The sequence below is a fragment of the Benincasa hispida genome, chromosome 5 (genome assembly GCF_027475165.1).
Source record: "Benincasa hispida cultivar pf3 chromosome 5, pf3_genome.v1.1, whole genome shotgun sequence".
NCBI classification, from domain to species: Eukaryota; Viridiplantae; Streptophyta; class Magnoliopsida; order Cucurbitales; family Cucurbitaceae; genus Benincasa; species Benincasa hispida.
Window position 1 is genome coordinate 1,094,701 of NC_143482.1, and position 13,445 is coordinate 1,108,145.

At 28.6% G+C, this 13,445-nt stretch overlaps 1 protein-coding gene across 2 annotated transcripts; it reads right to left on the reverse strand.

Moving 5' to 3' along the window:
- Window positions 1-2,112: 2,112 nt before the first annotated feature.
- Window positions 2,113-12,986, reverse strand: LOC120077768 (putative polyamine transporter At1g31830). 2 transcript variants are annotated; one of them, XM_039031779.2, is made up of 3 exons: window positions 12,310-12,834; window positions 4,307-4,430; window positions 2,113-3,820 (listed from the first exon to the last, which is right to left on the reverse strand). In XM_039031779.2, exons 2-3 carry the CDS (start codon window positions 4,307-4,309, stop codon window positions 2,363-2,365), a joined length of 1,461 nt encoding a protein of 486 aa, XP_038887707.1. In that variant the 5' UTR covers window positions 4,310-4,430; window positions 12,310-12,834; the 3' UTR covers window positions 2,113-2,362. The 2 variants fall into 2 exon arrangements, with proteins under 2 accessions (XP_038887707.1, XP_038887706.1); XM_039031778.2 differs by lacking the exon at window positions 4,307-4,430 and having other exon boundaries at window positions 12,310-12,986.
- Window positions 12,987-13,445: the final 459 nt, after the last annotated feature.

The window sequence follows — 13,445 nt, forward strand, 5'->3', positions numbered from 1 at the left end:
GAGAATGATGATAAATTTAGGATCCCTTTTTGTTGACTTCAATCCATGGAGTCTCGTTCAATGCCAGCCATTTTCCAGCTGTCTTTCGAATTTCACCCATTCCCCTTTCTTTTGTCATGACGGAATTTCCATTCCTTACTTTATGGCCAAACTCCCGCATTTTAATTTTTTTTTCCAGGGGGGAAAACATTATTTTTAAGAAAATTTTCAAAAGTAAAAAAAAAATAATAATAATAAAGAAAAATATCAAAATTTAATTACAATTGTGATAGACATTGATAGAAGTCTATCAGCATCTATCGTTGATAGAAACTCATACAAATCTATCATTGTCTATTAGCATTTATCCGTGATAAAAACTAATACAAGTCTCTCTCTAATATTATCAGTGTAGAAACTAATTCAACTCTATCATTGATAGAGGTTGATAAGAATATATCGGTGTTTATAAGTGTTTTTTTTCTTTACTATTTTTATAAATAGTTTGATATTTTTCTATTTGGAAAAATTTCTCTTACTTTTGTATGAGGTATGAAGATTTAAATCTTGAATTTCAAAAAAAAGAATATATATTAATTATTATTGAACTATGTTCGTGTTAACAAAGATCCATGGTTCACTTGTTCTTCTAGTTAAATTTTCAAAGTTCTTCATTGGGTTATCTTTCATTTTCACCCCTAAATTCACACTTTTATTTCAAAAGATACCCTTAGAATTTTGAAATTTTTTTTTTTTAAAAAAAAAAAAAGATTCTTTTATCAATACTGATTTCACAATTGATATGAATTGGGTACATGTAATATTATTCACAATTATATATAAAAGGTAAGGTTGTTTTCAAATATTGAAAAATGAACCAAAATATTTACAACTAATAGCAAAGTATCACAATCTATCTATGATAAACCGCGATAAACAGCACAGATACACACATATATTAGTATATTGCAATATTTTGCTATTAATTGTAAATATTTTCAGCAGTTTTTTTATCTAAAATAATTTCCTAAAAGTTACCGTTTATTTCATCAAAATCTTTTAGACAATAGATTTTACACTTCAACAACCACATTGCATCAAATACCATCTTATCTTAATGAAAAACTCTTTAATGGTATTTTTTTCATAACAAATTTCAAAATTCAATAATAAAAATGAAAATTCAAAAATTTTGTATAATTTAAATCTTTTTTTCCTTCTCAAGAGAGAATTTTGATGTTAAAGCAGCTTTCGGATTTTTATTATTTCTAGCTTTTTAATTCACCCCACGAATTTTCAACACTTTTACAAGTCATTTGACGTTAACAAGGTCATTTGATGTTACTATTAATATAACCATATGAAATACCAATGTGATCCGGTAATTTTTTTTTTTGTCAATATGTAGAGGGAAAGAATCAAATCTCTGACCTCGAGATCGATAGTGCAAGTTTTATTTCAATTGAACTACCCTAACTACCACATCCATGGTCAATTTATTAGATGAAATTGATAGAATCATTAGGACAAAAATAAAACAAATAAAAAAAATATGGATCAAACAATTAAAAATGGCAAAATAAATCTCCAATTCTAGCTTCACTTTGAAATCCATAAATTTAATTATTATTATTTTTCCTTTTTTGGGACGTAGAATTCAGAAAATAAAATAATAATAATAATAATAATCTATAAAGATATCAAGCATCCTTTTAAACATTCAAGGTGAAGCTAACCTAAACCTAGCTCAAGACGTACATCTAAGCATCCTTAAACCTTCAAGATCAAGTCAACGTAAACATAGGTCAGACAAGTGAAAACATATATCAAGGACAAAATAAATTAAAACAAGGTAAATCCAACCTTAAATTTTAGTTTTGAAAGAATAAACAACTTGTAGTATTTGAGGGGATTAGGATAACTACAGAGCCAACGATCTAAATTCATCAATAATCACTTAGGGGTGTTTGACACAAGATTAGAGTGAAGTTGTTTAGTCGGAAGAGTTTTACGAGATGGGACGACATATTAGTGGAATATATATTTTTTAATGGGAATTTTAGTGGAACGTTTTAAGGACAGTGAATTGTGGAATTAGAACATTAACACATAAAGACATCTCAACAGGCAATGTTGCTAATTGATGCTTAATTTAATTTAAGGAACTGAGATTGCTTCTCTTTCGTTTTTCTATTTATCATCATTCTAAAACTAGGATGATAAATGTGATTACGCTACAACTTAAGCACATATCAAAACAGAAAGAACTTATAAGATCTTTGGTCTGCCATTGCATCAATTGATATCGGTCTCCAATGCATCGTTATCATCTCAGAATTGAGTCTTCCTCTTTCTTTGAAACCGAATGATCAGTGAATTCCTATTAATATACCAAGGTGTCTGACCGGTTTCGATTAGCAAAATGGAGATCAGGGAGGTCAGCACTAACAGAGAATTTGAGCCATCTCTTCTTTTCAACATACTTGAGACCAGGTTGCAACAATAAGCCAATTGCCACAGCAGCTAGACTCACAATCATCACTTTGACTGTTGAAAGGGCCAACACTATGCATATTAATATTGTTGGAGGAATACACATCAGGATTGATCCAGCGGTTCCCACAGGAATCTTGTAAGGCCGAGATGCAGCTGGATGTTTAATCCTTAGCTTGATAAAGGCTAAGAATTCCAGAATCATTCCAAAGCAGTACAAGAAGTTCTCTGCCGCTACAATTTCTTGAAAGCTCAACCAAGAAAGCAAAACAACACCTGAGGCTGAGAATAGTATCCCAATCAATGGTGTCCCATGACGAGACCGTTTGCTGAAGAACTCAGGCAACATACCACGTTCTGCCATTCCAAGAAGTTGGAAAGAATCACTGCTCATCTCAGCCACAAACATTCCCATATTTGACATGGCAGCAGCCCCTTGGATCCACCAACCCAACCAAGCCCCTCCAATAATTTTAGCAACATCAGAGAAGTAGCCATCAGTCCACAGTTCGCGATTAAGCACAATGGCTCCTGTCCCACTTAAAAGAGGCAAAAAGTAACTGAGAACAACCAAAATCAAGGCATAAAAAAGTGCTTTAGGGAGTGTTTTGTTTGGGTTTTCCACTTCCCCAGCCAATGTGCTAATAGAATCCCAATAATTCAAATTCCAGAATAGAGTGTTCAAATACAGATTCCAGTCAACATCCTTTAGGTTCACCACAAGCCATCTAGATGGCCGTAGCTTCGGAATAGACACAAGTCCCATAACTGCAAAAGGGAGGATTGAGAAAACACCAAGGATTACAGCAACCCAACCAACAATTGTTAATCCTCTATAATTCAAGTAAGTGAGGATCACTGTCAAAGCCAAGACTGCAGCAACTCTTGGAAGACCTCCACCAAGAGCTGGAATCTCCGACTTCAAGTAATCAAGAAACAAGACAGGATATAGAGCATTATCAATAACTCCACTCAGCCATTTCATCCAACCCTGTTGAAATCCCCAAAACGGACCCAAAGCAGAAGAAACCCAAACAACATAACCACCATTTTCAGGGAACATAGTCCCCATCTCAGCAGTAATTAATGCTTCAGGAATACTCCATATAAGTGGAAAAACCAAGAATCCAAGAAGAGCTAACAGAGGACCGGCTGCCCCAACACTATCCTCAACTCCAAATGGGCCCCCTGAAACCTCATAGAAGATGAGAAACACAAGTGGTAACACAGAAACTTTCTTTGCATTACTGATTGAAGGAGAAGGCGATTCGCCAACCGACACATACTCTGCACGATTTATCTCTCCCATTGCAACAGAAGCTTGTCTGGCTGGCGAAGTCCTCAATTTCTGCTCAACCCACAAAATAACATAATGACTAAGAAAGCTAAAACTCATATCTCACATTCAAACTCAAATACAGAAGAATCAAGGAAAGTAATATTCTCAGTCACTTAATTCCAGTTCTTAAATGCTTTCTGTTTCGTAAGCCAAGAAAGCCCGCAACCTAAATCTTACAATTTCAGCCATAGGAGGTAATTCCCTGTGATTAACGTCTCCAAATACGCATCAAACTCATGACTCATATTAATCAGAGACCACAGAACTAAATCTAGATGCCGTATTTACATTGCAAAAAAAAAAACAAGAACCCCAAATAAGATTAAGAAAACACGACAGAGAATTCCAAATGAAATTCCAAAATAAACAAACAGAACGAAAATTACAGAAAACCTAGAAATCGAGATACTAAAACAAACAAAGAAACGTAATCTTAGATCGACATGGGAAAGAAGAAGAGAACAAGAGGGAAATGAAGCAGAAGAGAGAACAAACCATCAAGGAAAACCGATCGCCGGAGAAGAGGGATGCATTACTGCAATATCGCCTCCGCCGTGGAACAAAACGGAGAAAACTACCGCCGATAAGCCCTCAAATCACTACGACGGTGTTTCAGAATCTAACAATTGAGAAGGAAAAGAAAATATAATAATAATATTGAAAGTTGTCAGAAATTCTAAAATTCAGTATTAGTATGTTTTAAAAATATAATAATAAAGTTCAAAAGGTGTTTATTTTATTCTCTTTGTTTTAAAAAGTCGTACGAGGCATTCTTGAAATTAGATAATATTTGTTATGCAGGTTTGCATTTGCAAGGTGTTCCACTTTTGAATATCGGTGTGCCACGTCTTTCAATCACTTTTTATATATATATATATATATATATACTACTTTTGTCTTTATAGATTTTGGGTCATATTTACCAATTCGTAATGAAAATTAGTATAATCATAATCGAATTTCATTGACAGATAAATCTTCGATTGCAAATGTAATTAGATTCGCTTTTGATCATATTTAACTCAAATTAAAAATTTTGTCAAATTTACTATTACTATGGTTACCTTTACTCTTGAGAATCAAATTATAATAGCAATAGTAACAATAAATGTAAATGTGTCAAAATTTATAATTTTTCTAAAACAATAATGATAATTATAATTATAATGGCAACGATAACGATATGTCGTAATTTTCTAACACAATTTAATTGATCACCGTCATTCTGATTACATTATTTGATTACATATTTTCAACCGGGAACTACTTGTCAATACGAATGTAGAACGTCGATAAACACTAACAAACGTAAATAATTTTTTATTTTTTAAAAAAGGTCCAACTTTCCAAATTACCTTTCATTTATTGAGATACGCCTTCCCTAAATGTGACCTTAGTTCATTTTATTTCCTATATTTTGAAAAAAAAATATATCATTTTGATCATTGTACTTTCAATATTAGGTTTTTTTATTGTTATATTTTCAATTTTTGTTCATTTTGATTTTTATACTTCTAAAAAATTTGTCTCTTCATCTTCATTTTAAGAGGATCAACGTGATTACTTTTTTAAAATATACAAAAATAAATTGGATTTGAAATTACAAATTTCAAAATGAAAATTTTAAACTTATAGGAATTAAAATAAATCAAAACAAAAAATACAGACGAAAATAAATATTTTAAAAATACAATACGCGTATTTATTATTATTTGGCATAATTTGTGGGCACCAATGTCCACTTAGTCCTATGTGTAGACGGAAAGTAGAAGAAAATTTGGGCTGGACCACTAAAAATCACACTTGGCCAATTTCCATATAAATCTCATTTTAGTTTGTCATTTTTAGAACATGTCTATTTTGATTGCGTATATCTGTTTTAAGATTTCAATTTTTAAAATGTTCATTTCAATCATTCAATTATTAAAACATAATTTAAATACATTTTGGTTCTTTGGATTACTTTTTCTATTTTAAGGATATTCTTGAAGGAAAACTATCCTAAAACTATAATAATTACTTATTACTATAGTAAATACTATTTTGTATTTCCCAATTAGCTACCATCAACACTATTTCAAAAAATCTCATTTGCTACAATATTTACTATTTGCTACGGTTTTATTATTTTACATTCGTCATTTTTTTTATTTATTGCTATAGTGTTTACTATTCCCTTCTCAAATTAAAATAGTTTACACATCAAACACATACTAATATAATTCAAACCAAGATAATTTATAACCCAAACACAAACTATCGTAACCCAATTATAATAACCTATGACTATAATAACTAACTCCTTATCTCAAACATCCCCTAAATATGTTTTGTCCAATGTTTGTCTTCAATTTATTTTGGTTGAGATCGTGCTTGTTTGGGATGTTCAAATGACCTAACAATCTGAACAACTTAGATTACCTAATCTAAAATTATAAAGGTTGGATTGGGTCAGTTTTGCTTTTGGGTTGGATTGAGGTGAATTTTTTATATTTTGGGTTGGATTGAGGTGAATTTTTTATATTTTTGTTGAGTTGGGTCGGGTCTAGGATTAGAATTTTTTTTTTAAAAAAAAAAAAGTTGGGTTGACCCAACCCAACCTGAATTACATATATATTAATAAAAAAAAAAATCAATATATTTTTTCTAAGATTGATAAATTTGTGAATTCTTTATGCTTTTCTTTAAAATGTTTGTTTTTGTATAAAGTTTGTAATAGATATTATAGCTATTTGGTATATAAGAATTGAGTTTTATGAGATTTTAATTATTAGATAGAATTAGGTTTTATGAGATTTTAATTATTAGATATGTGTTGTAAATAAAATGTAAGTATTTTCAATTAAGAAGAAAACAAATAATAATCCGACAACCTAACTCAACCCAACCCAAATTTTGAGGGTTGGGATGGGTTGGGTTGGATACTATATTAGGGTCATTTGGGTTGTCAACTTGACCAATCCAAATTTTCGGGTTGGTCCAAAAATATGTCCCAATCCAATCCAATCCAATCCAATTCAATTCAATTCAATTCAATTCAATTCATCAACACTCCTACAGCTTATATAAATGTACTAATACAAATACTTGAAACTACATTACTAGTTTGTTAAAATTAAATTAACGGTAAAAACTAAAAAGGTTATTTTAAAAAAAGTCTAAAGACATAAAAATTTTAAAAGATTTGGGGCCAACATGAATAAAACTAACAAAACTAAAATGCACATTTAAAATTTATCGAGCAAAGTAGAATAACACAAATAAGAATCTAAAGGCTAAAAACTTTTTTTCTTGTACCAAGAATTTCCAATCCCCTTTGTCAAAAATTAAGAGTTAGATCTATATTGAGTCAATTTTATTTGTTTTCGGAACAAAATGTAAGCAGGAGATTCAAACTTTTAACTTTTAGTCGAAATTATATATTAACTAGTTTTTTTTAGTACAAAATTTTAAAATATCGAGAATAGAGGATCAATAACTTCAACTTCAAGAGAGAGGGTATATACCAGTGACTATTGAGCTAAGTTCACTTACACGATGTGCGAATCTAACCATTATCGTATGAACATAAATGAAATGAAGAACACTTTGTCTATCTTAGACTACCTCTATCTTTATGTATTTATCCAATTATTTTATCACAGTTTATCACATGACAAATTCTTCTTACTTTTTCTAAAAAGTGTTTTAGTTTTATTTTTTTTATTTTATTTTTTTAAAATATGTGATTAGAGTGAAATACATCCAAGAATTACTCAACTTAAATAGCTACGAATTTATGCATGGTTGGCTATTGGTTAAAATTGTATTCTGTGTATTGTCTGAAGACTAATTTTTAATCCCATTAATGATACATAGCTCGTGATAATGGAAAAATATTTAAACATTTAAATCATTTTAGGTTGTATCAATTCAAAAATATGAACTAATTATTATATCAATTTAAACTCTATATTCTCGTAAATGTATCAATTTACACTATTCGTTGTGTTTTGTTTGACATCAATATCAATTAAACAATATATGTTATGAAATATTTTTTTTTACAAATTGAGTAATTATTAACTCGATTGATTTTACCAGACAGTTCAATAAACTTGATTGAATTTTTTGGACGCTAATTTGTTAGAAGTTGATATTTTTATGAGAGGGGTCCTTAATCTTGCAAAGTCGGTTAATATCGATAATTTTTGTAAGCTTTTTAGATATGAGAACAAAGCTACACACGAGCTTGCTTCTTTGACCTCCTTTTCTAGTTCCTCTTTAGTCTAAAAAGACACCTTTTCAGCATCTGTTCATCCCCTTATTTTTTAAAGAGTGTAGTTTGTTTGGGGTTGGTTTGTATTGTTTGTGTCGAAAAAAAAAAATTGATTGATTTTGCCGACTTGAACATAGCCAAGTGGAAATCCCTAAATTCATAAATATACCCTTTTTTTCTTATAGGTTAGTTGTTCAAATCCCTAAATTTATAGTTATTGTACTAAAAAAGCTTGATTTATTCCAAATCCACTTAGTTATTACATTCTTATGATATTAACGAAAATTTAGTCCAAATAAGAAAATATTGTTCATAAATTAATTTAAAGCATAATTTCTAAATTAGATAATAGAATTCAACTATAAATCTTGTTTTGTTTATAAACTTTTAAATTAATTCCATTTTTATTCCGGAACATTTCAAACTTATATTAAATTTGTTCTAGACTAGTGCCTCAACTATTAAAATGTTATTGATTTAATTTTTGAACTTTCTAAAAGTAATCATCTCAGTCTATTAAACTATAACAAATTAACGATATGTATACACACATTTGATTATTATGTCATATAAGTTAAAAGATGAGCATTAAACATATAAATTACATGAAAAAACAATGGCATAACAATGACCTAAATGGTTGTTTTTAAAAAAGTTTTGGAACTAAAATAAATAAACATGTGAAGGTTTATGAACCGAAACAAATCTTTTAAAAGTTGAAGGATCAAAATGGAACAAAGTCAAAAAATTAGGGCGAACGACCACTTTTAGAACATCAATCGCATATATACTATATAATAAAGATATTCTTTAAATATTTATTATATATTAAAGAAGATTTTCGTTTGATGTTTAGTTTTAAAGAAACAAAAATTAGAGAACAGAAGTTAAGAAATGATTCAAAAATGAAAATTTATCTATTTAGTTAGTTAGTTTAGTGTAAAAAAAGATGCATATAAAGAAATATTAGATATCCAAAATATTATTATTTAACATATATAATAATACTCCATTTTCTTATTTTTAATTTTTTTTTTTAAAAAAAAAAGTGAATAGAAAAACATTTATTTAGTGCAAATTCAATCCAACTTTATAACTTATCAATTTCACAATAAATAATAAAATCTTAGCCATGCCTAATTAATTACCTACGGAGCATGAAAGCAAAATTTCAACCAGAAAGTGGGGCCACAGATAATAAAGATATCTTCAATTTCTACGAGCACTCCCTTTTATTATGGTTCCGAGCTCCCCTTGCAAAAGGAAAGGTCCTAGTTTTTCTTTTTTGATAATATGGCTCCACAAACGTACGTAGTCTGACATTTTATTCACGTCAAAATGCAATACCGCATTTTATAAAGTACTACGATAGAGATGACCATTTGTATCTTAGTTCTAATGCAATGAGCATCTTTACAGCGATCTCTACTTTTCTTTCACTACGTACAATAAATTGTGGGAAAAATGAGGGAAACACAAGAAAAGTGAAGATCGTGATAGAGATGGTCATCACATTAGGGTTATAATAGCGATAGTCATCCCTAACACGATACATTATAAATTGCAGTAGTGCCCTATGACGTAAGCAGAAAATTAGATTTCATTTGTGGTGGCAGATCATTAATCACAAAGACGCTTGTGAATGAGTCATCCGTACAAAAAAAAATGAACTTTTTTAGTTTATGTACTTTCAAATATCTAATTTTAATCTCTATATTTTCAGAAAAATTTAAATTTAGTCCTTCGTTGCTGATTTTTTCAAAAAAAAAAAAAAGTTAGCTTTTAGCATTTTAACTCTGAACTTTGAAAACATGTTCACAAATTATATTTCTTTACAATAAAATTATTATTATTATTATTCATTTTGTCCAAAATTAACTTCGAGGAACTAAATTTAAATTTTTTTTTAAAGGGGTGTTTGGGTGCTAGGTTAAGTTATAAAGTCTCAAATTAATATGTTGGAATTAATAAGTCTGTGTTTGTAGTGCAAAATTGTGAAAATGGAGTTCTTCAATAAATATGCAAAAGAGAAGAGGGGACAATGAATGATGTGTTTGGAATGCATTTTCAAGTGCTTAATTTAAAAAAATAAGTCATTTTGAAAAAAATAGAATATTTGGCAACCACTCAAAATAGTTTTTAAAATTTATTTTCAACCATTTTTGTCAAAAGTATTTAAATAACAATGAGTTTTAAAAAAAACATTTTTTTTCAAGTCAGTTCAAATAGATCCGAAATTCCCAAAATAACATAACAATTGAAATTGTACAAATTTTAAAATATAGGCTCTAAAATAGTATTTAAACTTATTATTCATGGTTTCTTCGTTAGAATCAAGTAAAAATGGGAAGAAAAAAAAAACTCTTGCAAACTTTTGTACTATTAGAAGACGAACAAAAAATAGAAATAGAATGACAAAAAATAATACACATTTTAGATAAAAACTTCATATCGAATTTCCGGAAAAAGAAAAATATACGGTTTGTACGCTTGTTGGCGTCTTTTACTTATAAGTTTGAGATGTGTTCGGTAATCTCTTCCTTTAAGGGAGTACAAAACAAATATTAAAAATATATACACAAAAAAATTGAAAATAAAACGTTTTAAGTATTTTTTTTAAAAGTGAATTTGCAAATTTTTTTTTTCTAACCACAACATTTGAAGTAGGAGATTCAAAATTTTAACTCCGTGGTCAAACACATATGCTTTAACCAGTTAAAAAAATAATAATAACAAAGAAATTTGTTTTAAATAAAAAAAACTGCAAAAAAATAATTTTAAATATAATAAACCGTGAGAGTCTATTAATAATAGACACTGATAGATATCTAAATACTGATAAATGATAATTTAATAATAGTCTATTAATATTTATCAATGTCTATCACGAATAAACAGTGACATTTTACTATATTTATAAATATTTTGGTTCATTTTACTATATTTAAAAATAGTTACCATTCTTTTTAATAATTATAAATTCTAAAAATTACTTTAACCAAGTTAATTTTTTTTTTAAAAAAAAAAAATACTTTTTACAAGTTTATTAAAGCCTACTTCATGATTCCACTTGAATGCACTATTAAATGGGCTACTTTTTTTTTTTTTAATAATCATTTAAAGATATTTTTATTTTTTATTTTTTTATTGTTGTTTCTTTCTTCATGAGTCATTGACTCCAGTCTAGGCTTTCCATTCAAAGGTAGTTCTTGAAAATCTCTAGAGCTATCGAAATAAGCTTATTTTTTCTATTAACTACTCATGTTTGAATACTCACTTCATATTGAAACTCAATCTAAAGAAGAATAAAAAAAGAAATCTCTGGCTCAAATTCACACATAAAAATTACATTTAAATATTATTTCGATCCACTTACTTTCAATATAATTATATATTTATTTTAGTCCAAATATTTTTGAGATCATTTCATTTTTACTCGTATATTTTCAAAATGTTCATTTGATCCATACAATCATTTTTATCATTTCATTCTCATGTTTAGTGGACCAAAACAGTTACCTTTTTAAAAGTTTAAGGATAAAAATAAATTAAAATGAATCAAATTCAAAAGTATAGAAAAGAAAGTGAATAGTTGTTTTAAATAATAAAATTGTTGAAAATATTTTGAAATATAACAAAATGTGACTCTCTATCTATCATAGACCAAAATAGACTTCTATCCCTAACGATAAACTCTTATAGAGTGTATCATAAATAATTACATTTTGCTATATTTATAAATAATTTTTATTTTTCTTTACTGGAAAATAGCTGGAGGGAAGTAGTATTTACACTTATTATGTTATAACTTATTATCCCTTTTCAAATCATTGAAACTGAAAGCTTGAATAAAAAATTGACATCACGAAAACAATATTTTATTTAAAAAGATAAGATAAAAAAAAATTTTAAAAAAAAATTAAGGAACAAGAAAAAATAGATGGAACGTTTCTAAAGCATGAACTGCTTGATTATAGCTAGGTTAAGTTCGCGCTGAAAGAGAGATCGTTTCCGAAATCCAAATTCTAACCGTCAAAGAGATTTCTTCTTTCCAGCGGTGGATCAAGAAATTCAATTCAAAGAACCGCGATGAAGAAGAAGAAGAAGCATAATCACAGAAACAAAACAAACACAAACAGAACAAGAACAATAAGAATAGCATCAACAGAAACAACAATAAATCGAGTTTAATTTCTTTGATTTTCACTTCAAAATTACGATTCTCAGTAGCGATTATTACCTGGAGGTCAGAATTGCTAACCATCGGCGGCGGTTCAGTCTCTGCGCGGTGGAGCTCCTCCTTGGCGGCAGCGGTTGACTGAGGTTGAAATTCCTTCTGGTCGCCAAGCTCCGCCGCGTGCTCTGTTTTCCGATCGATCTGCAAAGAAGCCGCCGAAATCGGCGGTTGTTCTCCGTCTTTGTACATGAAATTGGATTGAAGAATTGAAATTATATAAGAGAGGAAGTTGTTGAAGCTTTAATTGATGATTGAACTTTCAAGTACAGACGGATAGGAAAAATTGGCCTGGTGAATTAATCAGAAATAATTCAAACATATAAATATAGAGAGGAGAGAGAAATTTTGAAATGAAGAAGGAAGAAGGAAGTGGGATTTTGAAAGTTTGTGGAGTAATGGCAATTAGTTTGCTTGAGTTTATAGGAATCCAAAAATGAAAAATATATGGCCAATTGGACGATACAACCAATTATGTTAAACACAGCTTTTTCTTTAAACTAAAATAATAATAATAATAAATAATAATTTCCTTAATTTACTCTATCCAAGAACGTTAACAAAGAATTAAGGAATTAATTAGCTAACATTTCAGAAATTTCTTAATATTCCATAACTATATTTTAACAACCTTTTCAGACATTTTTAAATTTTCTCTACTATATTTTAATTTCGTAATATTTACTATTTATTGAAATACCTCAAATATAATATATGGCGCTTCAAATATATATGACTGTTTAGAGTAGTTCTAGTTCTAGAAGCATCTTTATTATATAGTCTTCTATATTATTTTCACTAATAATATATTATTCTTCCTCTGTCCGTATATGTAACTAATATATTGTTGGTGAAACATGTAAAATTTTATATTAATTTTCTACTATTTTACGATTTTTTTTGTTTGTTTTCTTTGTTTTTTGATTCCGCAACACTCCTAATTATATAAGATATTTATTTTTTGAAATATCATTAATTACGTTATCTCTTATCAATAAATTGTTGATGTATAGTTCTTTTCTTATTATCGTCATTTTTTTAATTTTGATCTTTTTTTATTATTAATTTTGGTTTATATTTATTTGATGCAAGATATTTCAAATTAATGTCGTTTATTTTCTTTTATATTTTGATTTTAAAAT